General features: G+C 42.3%; 1 protein-coding gene across 2 annotated transcripts in view; it reads right to left on the bottom strand.

Moving 5' to 3' along the window:
* Nucleotides 1-16,305, bottom strand: part of LOC143514617 (venom phosphodiesterase) — a 24,150-nt gene extending 7,845 nt beyond the window's left edge. The window contains exons 1-14 of one of the 2 annotated variants that reach the window (XM_077006030.1): nt 15,962-16,305; nt 13,523-13,610; nt 13,140-13,277; nt 11,215-11,340; nt 10,817-10,877; nt 10,377-10,474; nt 10,107-10,186; nt 9,503-9,622; nt 9,167-9,276; nt 8,346-8,411; nt 7,877-7,949; nt 5,269-5,377; nt 1,225-1,347; nt 528-559 (exon numbers count right to left, since the gene is read on the bottom strand). In XM_077006030.1, coding sequence (XP_076862145.1) covers nt 528-559; nt 1,225-1,347; nt 5,269-5,377; nt 7,877-7,949; nt 8,346-8,411; nt 9,167-9,276; nt 9,503-9,622; nt 10,107-10,186; nt 10,377-10,474; nt 10,817-10,877; nt 11,215-11,340; nt 13,140-13,277; nt 13,523-13,610; nt 15,962-16,000 — 1,263 coding nt within the window. In that variant the 5' untranslated portion in view covers nt 16,001-16,305. The remainder of the gene's footprint in view (nt 1-527; nt 560-1,224; nt 1,348-5,268; nt 5,378-7,876; nt 7,950-8,345; nt 8,412-9,166; nt 9,277-9,502; nt 9,623-10,106; nt 10,187-10,376; nt 10,475-10,816; nt 10,878-11,214; nt 11,341-13,139; nt 13,278-13,522; nt 13,611-15,961) is intronic. The other variant, XM_077006031.1, reaches the window with a different exon arrangement.
* Nucleotides 16,306-16,587: the final 282 nt, after the last annotated feature.

Here is a 16,587-nt window from a genome sequence, read left to right as displayed (position 1 = left end):
CACACACACACACACACACACACACACACACACATGGTGTCAATACACTGAAATGCAGAGTATTTGGCGAACACACAGCTTTGCATTAGAGATTTGCATTACAATTTGAACATCCTCTTCAGACTCTGATATCTTTGGTTTCTGATATCTTCGGAGTCTGATATCTTCAGAGTCTTCAATGAGTGGGAAGGTCCACTTGCATGTTTAATGAGTTCATTGAAGTCAACTCATTAAATATTCACCACGCCCTTCCTGAACTAGCAATGGTGTGTTCAGAACAGGATAAAAAACAAGCTGTACTGTGAGCTTTGAGGTCTGATCCTTTACCCCAAGATCTGTGGGGTCTGATCCTTCACCCCAGGATCTGTGGGGTCTGATCCTTCACCCCAGGATCTGCACAAGAGCACCAGGTCCTGCACTAGGAGGAACCATTGTTCCTCACAGCCTGTTGACTCAATGAGGTGTCCGCATTTCCATGGTGGAGACACTAGCAGTAAACACACATGGGTGATGCCAGGTTCACATACCGTCATGTTGGTCACCAGCCCTGCAGCATCATCTGCAAACACAATAAAACCCAGTCTCATTCATCCAACACCCATACAACACTGAAATAAGCAAACAGCTGCTGTATATTAACTGGTATATGAAAAAGGCAAAAAAAAAAGTATCCAATCAAAACGTCACAAATTAATTTAAACATGAACTATTATGCATAACCACAAGTAACTGCTAAAGCTACACAGTATAAATATACATGTACAGTATAAAAATACATGTACAGTGTAATGCTTGAGGTATGTAATACCAGTGTAACACTAGTGCGTGATTTATTATTTGCAAATCTAAAATCCAAGTAAACGGTCCATAGTCATAACACAGGAGCAGTCCAACAAGGTAACAAAACTCACATGCAAAGAACACAAAGACATATTATGCAATTACACCAAATACATTTTCCCACATAGCAGAAATGCGATACCAGGAGCACGGCGTGACTACACAATATAACCCGCAAACATGGTAAGACAAACACGAGGCATATATACAAACATTAAACAAGAAACATATGAATGCACTAATGAGGGGTGGGGTTACAAAATCAAGAAGGGACCAAGACTGACAGCTTGCACTGTCAGTGTGTGTGTGTGTGTGTGTGTGTGTGTGTATGTGTGTGTGTGTGTGTGTGTGTGTGTGTGTGTGTTTGTGTGTGTGTATACTCACAGTTTATGGTGTTGTTCTTGGCTCTAATGCGTCCAAACACTCCCTCAATCACATACAGCTGTGACACGTCACCAACCAAGTCCTGCAGATTCTCTTTTCTGTCACAGCTGGTTTCCTCCATACCTTCAAAAATCAATCACACACACACACACACACACACACACACACACACACACACACACACACACACACACACACACACACACACACACACACACACACACACACACACACACACACACACATATGTGTATATGTTTATATTGCTATAAGTTTTAGTTCAAGTTGTTGTCAAGTTTTAGTTTTAGTTTTAGTTGTGTTGAAGAAATGAATTATTCTGCATTTATGTGTATAATTCCTGTTACTATGACGATGTTGATTCTATTAACACTGCCCTGATTCCTTATAAACTTACACACACTGTCATGGTGACAGCTCCGGACCCCTCCTTGTGGGCGTGTCATTACGTTGTCTGCGTGTAGTTATGTCCATGTTTGTAGTTCTGTGGGTGTGGGTCATTTGTGAGCGTGTTTGTTAGTCTCACCTGTGCCATGTCTCATGATCACAGGGGAATGTGTTATTCACCTATTTAATGTGCGTTCGCGCAATGTCTCGTGCTCATCTTTGTCTTGAGTTCCTGCCTGCGTGAGTGACCGTGGTTTTGAACTTCACGTGTGTCAGAATTAAAGTTCTATGTTTCACCTTTACTGTTTCGTCGTGTCTGCTTCCTCCGCATCGTCACACACACACACACACACACACACACACACACACACACACACACACACACACACACACACACACACACACACACCCACACACACACACACACACATAGCTGAGTGCTATGTATACAGCTATGATACAAGCTATGCACCTTGCACCTTGTTCTACAGTTCATGACATCTACACTGTCTCTTTGGGATAAGGATAAGGATCTCTTTGGAAATCAGGAGGAGAATCAGCACCTCTAAAACTGAGACCATGGTGCTCAGTGGGACATGGGTAGAGTGCCCTCTCTGAGTCCTTGCCCCAAGTGGAGGAGTTCAAGTGTCTTTGGTTCTTGTTCATGAGTGAGGGAAGGATAGAATGAGAGATTGGCAGGTGGATCGGTACAGCGGCCGCAGTGTTGAGGATGTTGTACCTGACCGTTGGGGTAATGTTGTGGATGTTGTACCTGACTCTTACCTATGGTCACGAGCTCTGGGTAGTGACTGGATGCAATCCACTTGAGGCAAGGACTCAGAGAGGGCACTCCACCCATGTCCCACTGAGCACCATGGTCTCAGTTTTAGAGGTGCTGATTCTCCTCCCGGCTGTCTCGCACTCAGCTGCAAACTGATCCAGTTTGAGCTGTAGGCCCTTGAATACAAGCAGCTGAAATGAGTTTTCTCTGCAGGGTGTCCAGGCTCTCCCTTACAGAAAAGGTGCGGAGAATGATCATCCAGGAGAGACTCAGAGTAGAGTCGCTGCTCCTCCATGTAAAGAGGAGCCAGTTGAGGTGGTTCGGGCATCTCGTCCGGATGCCACCTGTCGCCTCCCTGGTGAGGTGTTCCAGGCATGTCCAACTGGGAGGAGACCCCGGGGAAGACCCAGGACACACTGGAGAGATTATATTTCTCAGCTGTCCTGAGAACACCTCAGTATCCCCCCAGAAGAGCTAGAAAAGGTGGCTGGGGAGAGGGAAACCTGGGCCTCTTTGCCCAGATGTTTGGGGACTATGGGTCTCCGGTTTGAAGAGCTCCTGCCGAAGATGGAGATCCTCCCTCCAGCCCGGGGTGACCAGAAGGCCCTTGGGGCTGTTCCCCAGGCCGGAAAAGAGGTGCTCTGGGCCTCAGTCTCTGGCGCTCCTTGGTTGGGTGGAGGATTCCACCTCGTGATGGGAGGCCCCGGGAGGGGCTGACTCCCCAGGAGGCTGGGGTAACCCCTAGCAGAAGGCAGGGGTCAGCTCCGGGAGGAGGTAGGTCAAGGAGGTGACGTAGCTACGCCCCAGAGAGGTAACCTGCACACACATGCATCTTGGACAATAAGGAGCCGTAGCTCCTCGTCCTCACACCTGTGGGCTAAGCGGCTGAATGCTAGTTAGGGCGTGAGGGCCCTGTGACCGACCGGGGCGTGGTTTTGTCTTGTTGACGGCCCAGTCGGTCCAGGGTCCCGCCCGGGGAGGCGAGATAATCTGTTTTGTGTTTTGTGTTTCAGCTCCTGGACTGCAGGGGGTGTGTCCCTGCCTTGTCCCTGCCTTCCTGCCCCTTCATGTTTTGTGTGCTGCCGCTGTGTGCCACACACCCAGTGGAGGGGAGTGTGGCTTGGTGGGGGGGGTCTGTCACGGTACAGCGGGCCCCCTACTGGTCGCCTCCATACACAGCGGCAGTTGTCCTGTTGTTGTGTTCGTCCCTCAGGCGGGCGGGGCCCGCGATCTGTCTCACCTGAGGGTCGTTTGTTTGTCTATATATGTCTTGTCTTTGTACCAGTTGACCGCTGGTCATTATTTCCTTCATTTGGATCAAGTCACGGGTTTTGGTTTGTGCACTTTTTCTATTAAACCATCCATTTTCCCTGAGACTTGGCGTGATCACTTCCTTTTTGTTTCGCTCACCCTGCCTGTCACAAATTGCACTATTAGATATCAGTTTTAAATTCCTGTTGTTTAAGATTGAGCCTATTGTTGTTTGCAATACTAGGTAATGGCACAGATTACTGTAGTTTAATATTAGTCTGGCTCAAGGGTATCTTGAATTCTGACATATCTATGATACTATCTTGGATGGATTCTGAGAACGGATGCAAAGCACCTTGTGAGTCGCTCAGGATAAGAGTGTCTGCTAAATGCCCTAAATGTAAATGTAAATGTCACAGAACACAACACGGTAGTGGTGCAGTCTTAAAGTGACATAGACATTCCTGAAGAAATGACATACCAAAAATCAATCAAGTGTAATAGAATTCTGCATGATTGAACTTATTTGCAGTTCCGAATATATTATGAATATCAATGTTCTGTCACATGCATGTATGTACCATGCATGTAAACATATCTTTTTTAATGCGTTCAGCAACACGTTAGCTTTAACACATTGTTATAAGCATGCATTATTATCAAATGTCATCAAGTTAGATAAAAGTTCAATCAGAATGTCTGAAGAGACTGAAATGCATGTAGGGGTTTTATTCTCACCATGGGCTCTGTGCTTTTGTGCTTGTTTTTTTTTTATTGCTTGCATTATCACTTTTGACGTTTCTAGACTTCTGGACTTTCTGGCCTGTGTCACCTTTTATTTTTGTTTGTTTTAGTGTGTGAGTTATTCCATTGTTAATGCATTTAAGTCAAAGGTTTGTCGCATGACTAGCCAAATTAAAAGTCATGGTCAAAATTTTGAGTAAGAAACAGCTGGCATGTGGACATTTGCTTAGGAGAGTGTGTGTGTGGTTCACTTTTGAATATGAGCAACATTTTCCACATGACTATTCATGAGTTTTGGGCACGTTGCTCAGTGTGATGTGATCACATGTATGCTATGTAACACGGAGTTTCCACTTCTGGTGATGCGGTGATGTGGTTACCGTGTTCTGCCAGCCAGTCTCTAATCTTCACTGATGATGCTATCCTGTCTCATATCCTCACATATCCTCGACCCCCTCACTTTCTCCATGAATCTGTTTTGTTATCTCAGATATTGTGTCTCTTACTCCAAACAGGACAGCAGGAAGAAAAATAATGATTCCACTGTTTGTGTCTGCTTAACTCTGACTCAGATTAACACATGAGCTTACGTGAGTTGACTGCTGTATATCTGTGATACATCACAACCATGAGAAAGTTGCCATACTTGACAAGACTAAATCTAATTGATCTACCTCTCTCTTCCTCTCTCTCCTTATTTTATACTTTATACTATTTTGAATTGTTTTTATATGTATATATGAAAGAGAGAGATAAATTATTTATACAGAAACTATACACACACTCACAACATTATAGTGAATAGTGTATAGAGTGTGTTTATGTGTGTGTGAGTGTGTGTGAGAGAGAGATGTCCAGCTCACCATGATCAGCCACAACAATGATGTTGATGCACTCATGGAGGTTGAGTTGTTTCAGTCCGTTCATCAGCTGTCCCATCACCTTGTCCACACCTTGAATTGCACTTATCAACTGAATCAAAGCAAAGCAAAAATCTATCTAACCAAACAGTGCAAAATGAGTATTTATTTCTGAAGTGTAATTTATAAGATCTTGTAACTGTACAGTGTGTAATGCTTAAGGCACTGACATTGTTTTTGGTTTTACTTTGAACTGTTTTTGTTTTGCTTTATACTTTACTTAAAGAAAAAGAAAAAATGTCTTCTTTAATTTCACAAACACTAAAATCCCATTTTAGAATATGTACTGCCATAAAAAGCTCTTCAAGCATACATATATTAAATCCGATGCACTATGAACTGCACTGTTCATTACGAGTTAACTGTGAAACACTGAATGCTTAAAGTGAAAAAGTGCAAGTGTTTATTAAACTCACAAAAACAGAAACAGATGGCTGTGAGCGCCTGCAACGTTTGGCAGACACTCTTGTCCATAGCAGTAGGACATGTGCCCCATCAGGTGGCACTAATACCAGCACAGAAGACAGAGCTGGCATGTGTGGGCTGGCACGTGTGGGATCATGGGTATGGCAGTATGGGTATGGGTATGGCAGTATGGGTATGTGAATGGCAGTATGGGTATGGGAATGGCAGTATGGGTATGGGTATGGCAGTATGGGTATGTGAATGGCAGTATGGGTATGGGAATGGCAGTATGGGTATGGCAGTATGGGTATGGGTATGGGTATGGCAGTATGGGTATGGGAATGGCAGTATGGGTATGGCAGTATGGGTATGGGTATGGGTATGGCAGTATGGGTATGGGAATGGCAGTATGGGTATGGGAATGGCAGTATGGGTATGGCAGTATGGGTATGGGTATGGGTATGGCAGTATGGGTATGGGAATGGCAGTATAGGTAAGAAAAGTTCAACTTAATAATGTGAACAGGAGGGGTTTCAACTGAATGCCTTGTGGGCCCAACCTAGCAGAGTCAATCCAAGCATTTCCTACTGTGCTTTGTTTTTCTAGTGTATCATCCCAAGTGCATCTGCAGAGCAGTGGCGAAGCTAGGGGTGGCCAAAGGGTGAGCAAGGCTTTATCAGAGGGGTCCATATACAAATGATGAACAAAAGGAAACAATTTTTTTCTTTTAAAATGCCCATTTACAGTGGGGTGGCAGTAGGGGTGGCAAGGGCTATGTTGGGGGTGGCAATTGCCTTCAGAGGCTTCAAAGCAAAAGGACATGCCCCGATGCAAACAGACATGCCTTGGTGCAAACCCGAGCCTGCGTCAACACATCCAGCTGCTTATAACCACCTGCAGTGTGTCTGCTTATCGTTACAATGCCTCCCGCTGTCCAATGTCCATTCAAACCCCGTTCAGGAGAATTATAACCCATGGAGATCAGAAGAGCCTAGCTCTCCCTCCTGGAAAAGTGCCGTCATCAAAGGAAGGGACTGTGTCTGTGATCTGGAAAATCCAGGCACCTCAAGAAGGAATGCAAAGTCCTTCAGCCACAATCTTCTCTGTCCTACTTACTAGGGCTTACTCATTACATTCACCACTGGTGGTATTTACACTGACTTCATCTCCTCTTTCATTTTCTGTTCCCCCAAGAAACTTGTAGTTTAAGGGTTCCTCTGGCTGGCTAAACTCAACCCTACATATTTCTCTTACAGTGATTCATACAACATGCCTGCCTTGTGTTTATTTTTAAAGGCCAGACTGCTCCAGAATGATTCTGCAGCCAGGGCTTTTTACAGAAATGTTACTGCACTCCTTTACGGTGCTGAAACTTGCGACATACTGAAGCACTGTGACCATTCAGGCCTCCTCATCATGGAGACAGAAGCTTGAGAGTTTGCTGGCTAGAAAGATACCATCTTTGCAATTTGTATGCTCAGATACACCCTGTGGTGTGTAAAACTATGAGCTAAACTGTTTATTTATTAAATTATTATTTCTCTATTTATAAGATGCCTTTGAAGAGAGGATCACTGGCTTCAGGGCACTGCTGACAACAAGCAATTTAGAATACATCAATAGGAAACAGTGTCTAAACCTCTGCCAAGACCCCTGGGCCATGTTCTCCAACCAGTATAATATCACACCACAATATCGCACCGTAATATCACAAAACAAGGACAATTCAGCTGACCTCACACTTCATTTTCAAGCGCTGCTTCCATACAGTGAGAAATAATGAACAGGAACCAGAGGGAAGATGGCCCCTGGTCATCCTGCAGGCACCCCAGAGAAGATGTCCCCACCTCAGTAAGACCCAACATATGTGATGGGTCCTCAGCTCTGGTTGTCTGGTGTTCACAGAACCTTATGGTTAGGTGCTCTAATAAATAAAACTGTCCACTTGCTCACAGACGTGTATTTCTCTCAGAAAAACACACCTAGCGTTCCTGTCTTCATCCTGAATTGGAACCACCTTGCTAAACGTGCCACATTCTGGGAGATCTGCCCTGCCCTTTCAGTGTCTTTGAATTACACCCAGGAGATTTGTTTCCTGCTCATAACTGGATCCTGCTGTGTTTGCACTGCACAGTGACTTTCTTACCCCTCCACTGACTGGTCCAAAGCTGTGGCCAGATTTATCTGGTTCTTCCAAATACAGAGTGTAAAAATCTGGTCTGCAAAAAGAAACAAGCAAAAACAAACACCACATTTTAAACAAGTTCACCACATTGAATTGAATTGAATATATTTTACTGATCCTGAAGGAAATTCACATATCATAATGAATACCAGCTTGTTCCTTTAAAGTTATCACTTCATCACGAAAAACCCAAACCAAACCAAAGGACCATGTGAACTTACCCTATAGAACAAATGAATCTCCATAAACACATGAGATCCCCAAACTTTAACATTATGTTAATGAGAGTGGCAATTTTCATATTTATGTTGTTCATCAAAGTTAGAGACTGTAGAAGTTTGGCCAGGTTTTGGTATTAAACAGACATGTTATTTTATAACTCAAATAATTGAGTAGTAAATATGTAAAAAAGGCAGTATTGAAGATTTACCGTTGATCATCAGGCAACTGTAACCACTTGAGTACAGTGAATACTCTCTGCTCAAAAGGAACTGTTCTGTAATACACACACATATATACACAAATAATTATATATTTTATATGACCAATGATGGCCTCAATTTGTATATGTGATCAATAAATTAATCTGTTTTTATAGAAAGGTGCTGTAATGATGAGATGGTAGAACACAGAAGGCATTAACATTTACAGTTAATATGTTTATTCAGACAGCGCATATAGAGGCGTAACAACAGCAAGACTTTGACAGACATGCAGGGACTGTGCTAGAACAAAGATGAGCAAAAAACACAACATGGACACATTAAATACATTAAAGACATAAATGAGAAACAAGTGCAACACATAACGGCAACAAGACATGTGCAATGAATGAACACACACACACACCCAACCACACCTACAAACACACACGCACACCGACACAGGCAGCCAGGGGAGTCAGGGGTGGATGTGACAGGTGCTTTTTGCTCTCCCAGACAGTCAGAGGAAATTTGAAAACGGCTTTCGCATTACTCTGTACATAAAATTCACCTTATCGATACTTCATGATGTTGAATGTGTTAGGATTCAGCACACATTACACTGGCTGTTATGCCAGTTTTTTGAGGGGTGCATACAGACATTCACAAGGTTTCCAGAGAAACAGGAATGTCAGAACACACAAACTCATCACCTGTATTTATATACATCATGCATGGGCTGAGTTAAACCACCGGCAGCCCACTAACCCATCGGCCCACCGGGGAAATCCTCGGTAGTAATGTATGCCAGGCCGCCCCTGATGCATACCCATTATATCTCTCATACAGATGAGGAAATGTTCCATTTATTTCCACATCTGATCCTGGCCAGAAGAAGGTTCCTGTTCGTAGACCCTGATAGCTTGCTGTGTGCCAAATCTGTGTGGTGCAGAAACCAAAAGGTTATGAAGTTGAACTCCTCAGTTAAAAACCAGGAAACAACATACTGAAAGAGGACAGAAACATCAACTAGGCATGACAGTGTTTCTGTCACAAATTCTACATTATGCTCATTTTCTTTTGTCTCCTAAATCTCAACTTCCAAATATTTATGTGTTTCTGCATGTGTTCGTTGTCTATGTGCGTGTGTGTGTGAAATGCTTACCGGCTGTCCTAGATACCATCTGGGGTTGTCTTTCTCATTGTTGGACAGACTAAATGAGGCATCAAATATAGGATCATACATGTTGTTATCCACCAAACCATGGGACTCAGTGTACAGACCCTACACACAGACACAAGTTCAGCTACAAGCTTCAATACACCATTCAACACACATTATTAACAACATTAAACATAACAACATTATAGTGACTACTTTTGCAAACACTTTTCCATTAGAGAATTCCTAACTGTGCTTGTGAACTTTGTTTACCAGCATGTCATGAGTGCAAATAACAAACAGCTCTCCTCAAATGTGATCTGTAAATCTGCTGGCAACAAAGAGTCACCTCAATCACACAGCCATGCACACAGTCATGCACACAGTCATGCACACAGTCATGCACACAGTCATGTGGGGATTTACTTTGGACATAACACGCATAGTCCGGTCTTAATGGGGGGAACTCTGCCTAATGTCTCAGTGCAGCAATGAAGCATCTACTGTTCAGCAGAAGGGTTGACTAAGACACACACACACACACACACACACACACACACACACACACACACACACACACACACAGACACACTCATAAAGAACTGACCGTTACAATGGAATAGTGGTTAGGGAAGGTTTTACTGGGGAACACAGGCTGCATGAAGGTGGAGGAAGTCCCACACTTTCCTAAAGAGACCAAAGCACAGAACTTCCATGTTAATACAGTACTTCCCTGCCCCAGGTTTAGGGGCCTTGCAGCAGGCCTGACCAGTCTTGTGCTGACTTTCCTCTCATGGTCTCTATTTAGCTCTATTTAGGATGTCTGGATGTTTGTTTGTGTATATTTGTAGATATGAGGCCTCATGTATGTACATACGTAGCTTGTCCAGCACTGGTATGAGGGCGCGCCATGTGTACTGATATTCCGCTCTCAGTCCATCCAGAGAGATCAGCAGTAAAGGCTGCTTCTTAAAACTGGTGGTGAAAGAGCAGAACCAAGTGACTGCATGGAACAGAATAGAACAGATTAGAATAGAACAGATTAGAATAGAACAGATTAGAATAGAATAGATTAGAATAGAACAGATTAGAATAGAATAGATTAGAATAGAACAGATTAGAATAGAATAGATTAGAATAGAACAGAATAGAATAGATTAGAATAGAACAGATTAGAATAGAATAGAATAGATTAGAATAGAACAGAATAGAATAGAATAGAATAGAATAGAACAGATTAGAATAGAATAGATTAGAATAGAACAGAATAGAATAGAATAGAATAAATTGTGTGTATGAAGTTGAAAAGAATGATACTTGGCTGGGCATTTTGGGCTGCTCAAGTTCACACATTTATCTTGAACCCATGGTGTCACTCCTAAGGGAGATAAACACATGGTGCTTTATGAAAAATGTGCGTGTTTGTGTGTGTGTGTGTGTGTGTGTGTGTGTGTGTGCGTGCATGCGTGCCCGTGTTATGTTTGTGTGTAGATGTGAGGAACTGTAGATGACTTTGGTTGTGTTGATAGCAGTGTGGTTGTGTGTCACAGTGTGAGTGGGTGTGTGGGAGTTTTACATGAGTCTGTGCGGATGTCTGTGGGAAAGCTCATTTGTGACTGATTTACATGCAGGTTCGTGAGAGTGTGTATTGGTATAAGAGTACCCATGCCTGTATATGCTTGTGTGATGGATGTAGTGAGTGTATGTCATCTCACCATTGCAGACGATGTTATAGTTAGTGCAACAGTCTCCAGCATGCAGACAGTCCTCAGAGCAGTGGCACTTACTGCCACTAACACGCTTCTCCCCACACCTCAGTGGATTGCAGTCCCAACTCTCAGCTACACACACACACACACACACACACACACACACACACACACACACACACACACACACACACACACACACACACACATACCGCTATATTCCCAAGGTGTTTCTTTGATTTTTTTTAGGGCCCTGATACCCACTGAACTAACATGGACCAGCCCAGCCTACCAGAATCTATGTATCCCCTCATGGCTACAGTTCACCACACTGGCCCATGGCCCATGTATGATTTGTTTTCCAAAACAATGTACACAGTTTATAATTTAAATAATAATAATAATAATAATAATAATAAATATTTAAATGAATTTTAATTTCCTCCTTTAAAAAATCATAGATTTTGCCCCCCCCCCCCCCCCCCAGCTGTCACTTCGGTTCCCTGCTCCTCGTGTCTGTGTTGTTCCGTGTCTGTCTCCATAGTTTCCCTTTGTCTGCCACGCCCATGTCTTCATTGTCTTCACCTGTGTCTAGTTTAGTTCTGTGTATTCATATCATTGTGTTTCCCTAGACCGTTGTCGGTTGTTTTGTTCATTGTTCTGTGACTCCTGGTCTGAGAATACTTCTCGTTTTGCTGCCCAGTCACCCTGTATTTCTGTATCCTGGTTGTCTAGTGTGTCTATGTGTTCTACCTGTGTTTTGTTTAAGTATACAGTTCAGTGCCTTAGTCCCTTGTTGTACTCTGTGTTCAGTTATGCCTCTCCATGTTTCATGCTCTGACTCCTAATCGGATTTGACTACTGCCTTCCTGTTTGACCCTGAGTTTGGAATTCCCTTTATTAAATCTCGCGCTTCTCAGCGTTTGTGTCTGCCTCCTCACTCCACAGCATACGCTGCGTTACAACGTGCTCAGCGTACATGAGAATGTGTTCAGGGCATCATGGGTGCTCAGCATACATGAGAATGTGTTCAGGGCATCATGGGTGCTCAGCATACATGAGAATGTGTTCAGGGCATCATGGGTGCTCAGCATACATGAGAATGTGTTCAGGGCATCATGGGTGCTCAGCATACATGAGAATGTGTTCAGGGCATCATGGGTGCTCAGGATACATGAGAATGTGTTCAGGGCATCATGGGTGCTCAGCATACATGAGAATGTGTTCAGGGCATCATGGGTGCTCAGCATACATGAGAATGTGTTCAGGGCATCATGGGTGCTCAGCATACATGAGAATGTGTTCAGGGCATCATGGGTGCTCAGCATACATGAGAATGTGTTCAGGGCATCATGGGTGCTCAGCGTACATGAGAATGTGTTCAGGGCATCATGGGTGCTCAGGATACATGAGAATGTGTTCAGGGCATCATGGGTGCTCAGCGTACATGAGAATGTGTTCAGGGCATCATGGGTGCTCAGCATTACATGAGAATGTGTTCAGGGCATCATGGGTGCTCAGCATACATGAGAATGTGTTCAGGGCATCATGGGTGCTCAGCATACATGAGAATGTGTTCAGGGCATCATGGGTGCTCAGCGTACATGAGAATGTGTTCAGGGCATCATGGGTGCTCAGCATACATGAGAATGTGTTCAGGGCATCATGGATGCTCAGCATACATGAGAATGTGTTCAGGGCATCATGGGTGCTCAGCGTACATGAGAATGTGTTCAGGGCATCATGGGTGCTCAGCATACATGATAATGTGTTCAGGGCATCATGGGTGCTCAGCATACATGAGAATGTGTTCAGGGCATCATGGGTGCTCAGCGTACATGAGAATGTGTTCAGGGCATCATGGGTGCTGCCTCATGGACAGGGTTTTTTTGTTCTTGTTTTTGCGTCTTATCAGTGTCTTAAGTACTGACTTGGCTGAAGGCAGATGTCCTGGAAGTCATAGCAGCAGTTGCTATTAGTAACACACTGCTCATCACAGCGACAGCCTGGAGTCTCAGAATCATATGGCTCATAGCAGCGATTCCGGCAGGACACTGATGCTGGGGGCACTGAGAGAGATTAAGATCATTTAATTGACTTTGATAGAATTAATAATACAATAAACATACTAGAGGTCTTATTTTAAGTAACTTATTTATAAATGCAGTTATACTACATTAGTTCAGTAGTATAATTATGTGCTTCTGTATTATGATAAATATAATAGTCCACTTATATACATAACAGGTCTTATTTAACTTTGTTTATATATAACTGTTATATTGCTATAATTGTTCACTGATATCTTATTTACCTTTGTTTCTACAGTTTTCCAGTTGAAGGCCAAGGCCAAGACCCAGTCCTAATATGATGGTGACCACACACACAGCCAAGATGCCTATCTGTGCATTCATTCAAACCCCCACCCCCACCCCCACCCCCACCACAGAGGGAGAGAGAGAGAGAGAGAGAGAGAGAGAGAGAGAGAGAGACAGAGACAGAGACAGAGACAGAGACAAAGATAGAAAGAATTCTATTACTTTCTTTGTGATGTGTTTCCATATTACAACTACACACACATACACGCACGTTTTTTGAATTCATGGTTTTAAGCTAACAGCTTGTGTTATTCAATGGTTGAATATGCTTGGTACAGTCAGTGCTTATATAACTCTCTTACATAAGTTACCATAAACATTCATGGCCTGGACACAGTGGGGTTAACTCTTATAAGTACTTGTGCAGAGTAGAAGGACCCTCAGACATGAAAAATAGAGAATGCTGATTAAATCAGGAAGCAGTAAATGAAGTCTGGGCTATGGGAATACCCAGAAAGAGAATGGCTGTGTGGGTCTGAGTTGAAAATGAATATGTTAACAACAAGAACATAGTGGTCTATGTGCTTAGACTGAAAATGCACCTACAATGATATTTTCATAATAGCTGGCACTCTAATGTGTCAATATATGTTACCAAGAAATTCTTATGAACTCATTATTTTATATATTTGCCTTTTTTGACTTAATGTAAGTATCAATCAACTCTTAAGGATCAGGCACCAGTCGCTGTTTCATTGGGACGTACATATGACAAGCTTTAGTTGTCTAACAATATGGAGGAAATGCAGTTTAATGCAAAATTGCAGAATATGCAGTTTAAGTCAGTCACACATTTTGGCTTCTATAAAATAGGCAATGTCCATTAAAATATTCACCTAAAAATGCCCAACTATAGTTTTAGGGCGATAACTGAAGCATGAATGTGGATTTCTCCATAAGTAAAGAGCTTGGCTCATGTAATGAAAATCTATCCAAATATCACATTTGAGAAATTGGCAATGATTGCATTTTAGGCTGACAGAGCCTCCAAATCTACAATCAGACACAACCTCTGAGTAGCCAAACCTATAATCAGACTCCATTTCAGATCCTCTAAATCTACAATCAGACACAACCTCTGAGTAGCCAAACCTATAATCAGATACCACCTCAGAGTATCCAAACCCATAATTAGACATCACCTCAGTCTCCAAATCCATAATCAGAGACCACATCATAGCCCAAACCTATAATCTGAGATCACCTCAGAGCCTGCACATCTCCAATCAGATATCACTTCAGAGCCTCCAAACCAACAATCAGACATCACCTTGATGCCAACAAGGTATTTACCAAACATATGAAAGGAAGCCCAAGATATAAAAAACACACACAACATTTCTAAATATTAATGCATGATTGAATACTGGACCCATGATTAAATATTAATGCATGATTGAATTCCGACCCATGATTAAATACTCATGCATGACTGAATACTAATGTTTGATTAAATGCTGACCCAACATTGAATATGTGATTGTACAGTGACCTGACAGTATTTTTGATGAAATGTCATTGAGTATAAAGTTTATTAGATGTGTCGCTATAATCAATACACATAGAACTGCCACTATATTTCTACAACAAAGGATACAATAATTAAATTTTCTTTTCCATTGTTCTTTTAGATTTAGCACTCCAATGTCTCATTTACACTGACTCCAGGACTGTAATGCTACATTATTTTAACACTTTCTGTCTCAGTCCCCACAGCAACCCCTCTTGTTTTGGTTTTGTTTGTTTCCTGGTTTCTTCTTCGAGGCTGAGTATATTGTGGCATCGTGTTCTGTATTAAGTCCAAGTGGATTTATCCTTCCAATGACATATTACAAGCTTATTTTGATTCTAATATCTAATTTGAGACAATTTCACATAATGCTACAAAAATGTAAAACAGATATTTTCATTCACTGTAGGCTTGTTCCCTAGGAGGTACAGTGTATTCATGTTTTGTTGCACACGTTTTGTCTGGGGTCTCAGCTACAGCATACAGAAGTTACAGTGCACCAGCTGCAAGCGCTAAACTTCTTCCAGAGAAATATGAGAAAATTTACTTGTTTCTAGAAAGACAATTAACTTGCACTTCAATCTTGATTCACCACAGACAATTAGTGCAAGACTACTAGTTATCTACAATACTTAGACAATTAGTTTTTCTAAACCCTTGTGAATTGCTCTGTCTGTTTTGTAAGAAATCATTACCTTTGTAGCTATGAAATATACAGGGCTAAACGAGCTCTAGTAGGTAAGTTACAGACACGTATCCTGTAGATCTGTAACTGAATGAACTCTGGAAACTGAGTCTGCTGTGAATTTTAACTCAAAACTGGACTCATCCCAATCTTATGGTACAACAAAATACAAAAACTTACAATGACGATTTTCTTCTTGGGAATGTGGATTTTGTCCATACTGATGTTCTCGGGTTTGAACAAAGGAACTTTGGAAGGTGTGTGTGACTTTAGGACACAGGTGATTACTCCATAATGCCAATGTGTATTCGCACTTCAGGAGAACTGTGCTAGCTGTGGACTATGGAATGTCAGATGTGTGTGTGTGTGTTTGTGTGTGTGTGTTAGAGGAGATTACACTGATAGGCTTTAATTCCTGCTCTCACCCTTGCACCAAGACACACACTTTTACCATTCACACGGTAGATAACTATTGTACATTTCTTACACTACACCTATAAATGTTATCTCTTTTTTAAACATTAACTCATTTCAAACTTGTTCCTTTGACTGGTCATGTCATATACCAATTATTATTATTGCTGACTTTAACAAATATACTCTAATAAATAAAGCTCTCTGTGTACATTTAATCGCCAATTTACCTTGAATTAACCTACAAGCCACTAGATACAGGAATTCTCCGCCTCCTCCTTGTCAAGTATCACTAATAGATGACCTCGTTAAATATGTTTAAAATGAGATGGAATGATGAGAAATAGCTCCGAAATAGCTGGAAAATGCCAGAAATAAGGGTAGTGGAAAAG

The sequence above is a fragment of the Brachyhypopomus gauderio genome, chromosome 5 (genome assembly GCF_052324685.1).
Source record: "Brachyhypopomus gauderio isolate BG-103 chromosome 5, BGAUD_0.2, whole genome shotgun sequence".
Taxonomy (NCBI): domain Eukaryota; kingdom Metazoa; phylum Chordata; class Actinopteri; order Gymnotiformes; family Hypopomidae; genus Brachyhypopomus; species Brachyhypopomus gauderio.
The sequence above is the reverse complement of the archived record's forward strand: the minus strand, read 5'-3'. Positions and strand labels throughout refer to the sequence as shown.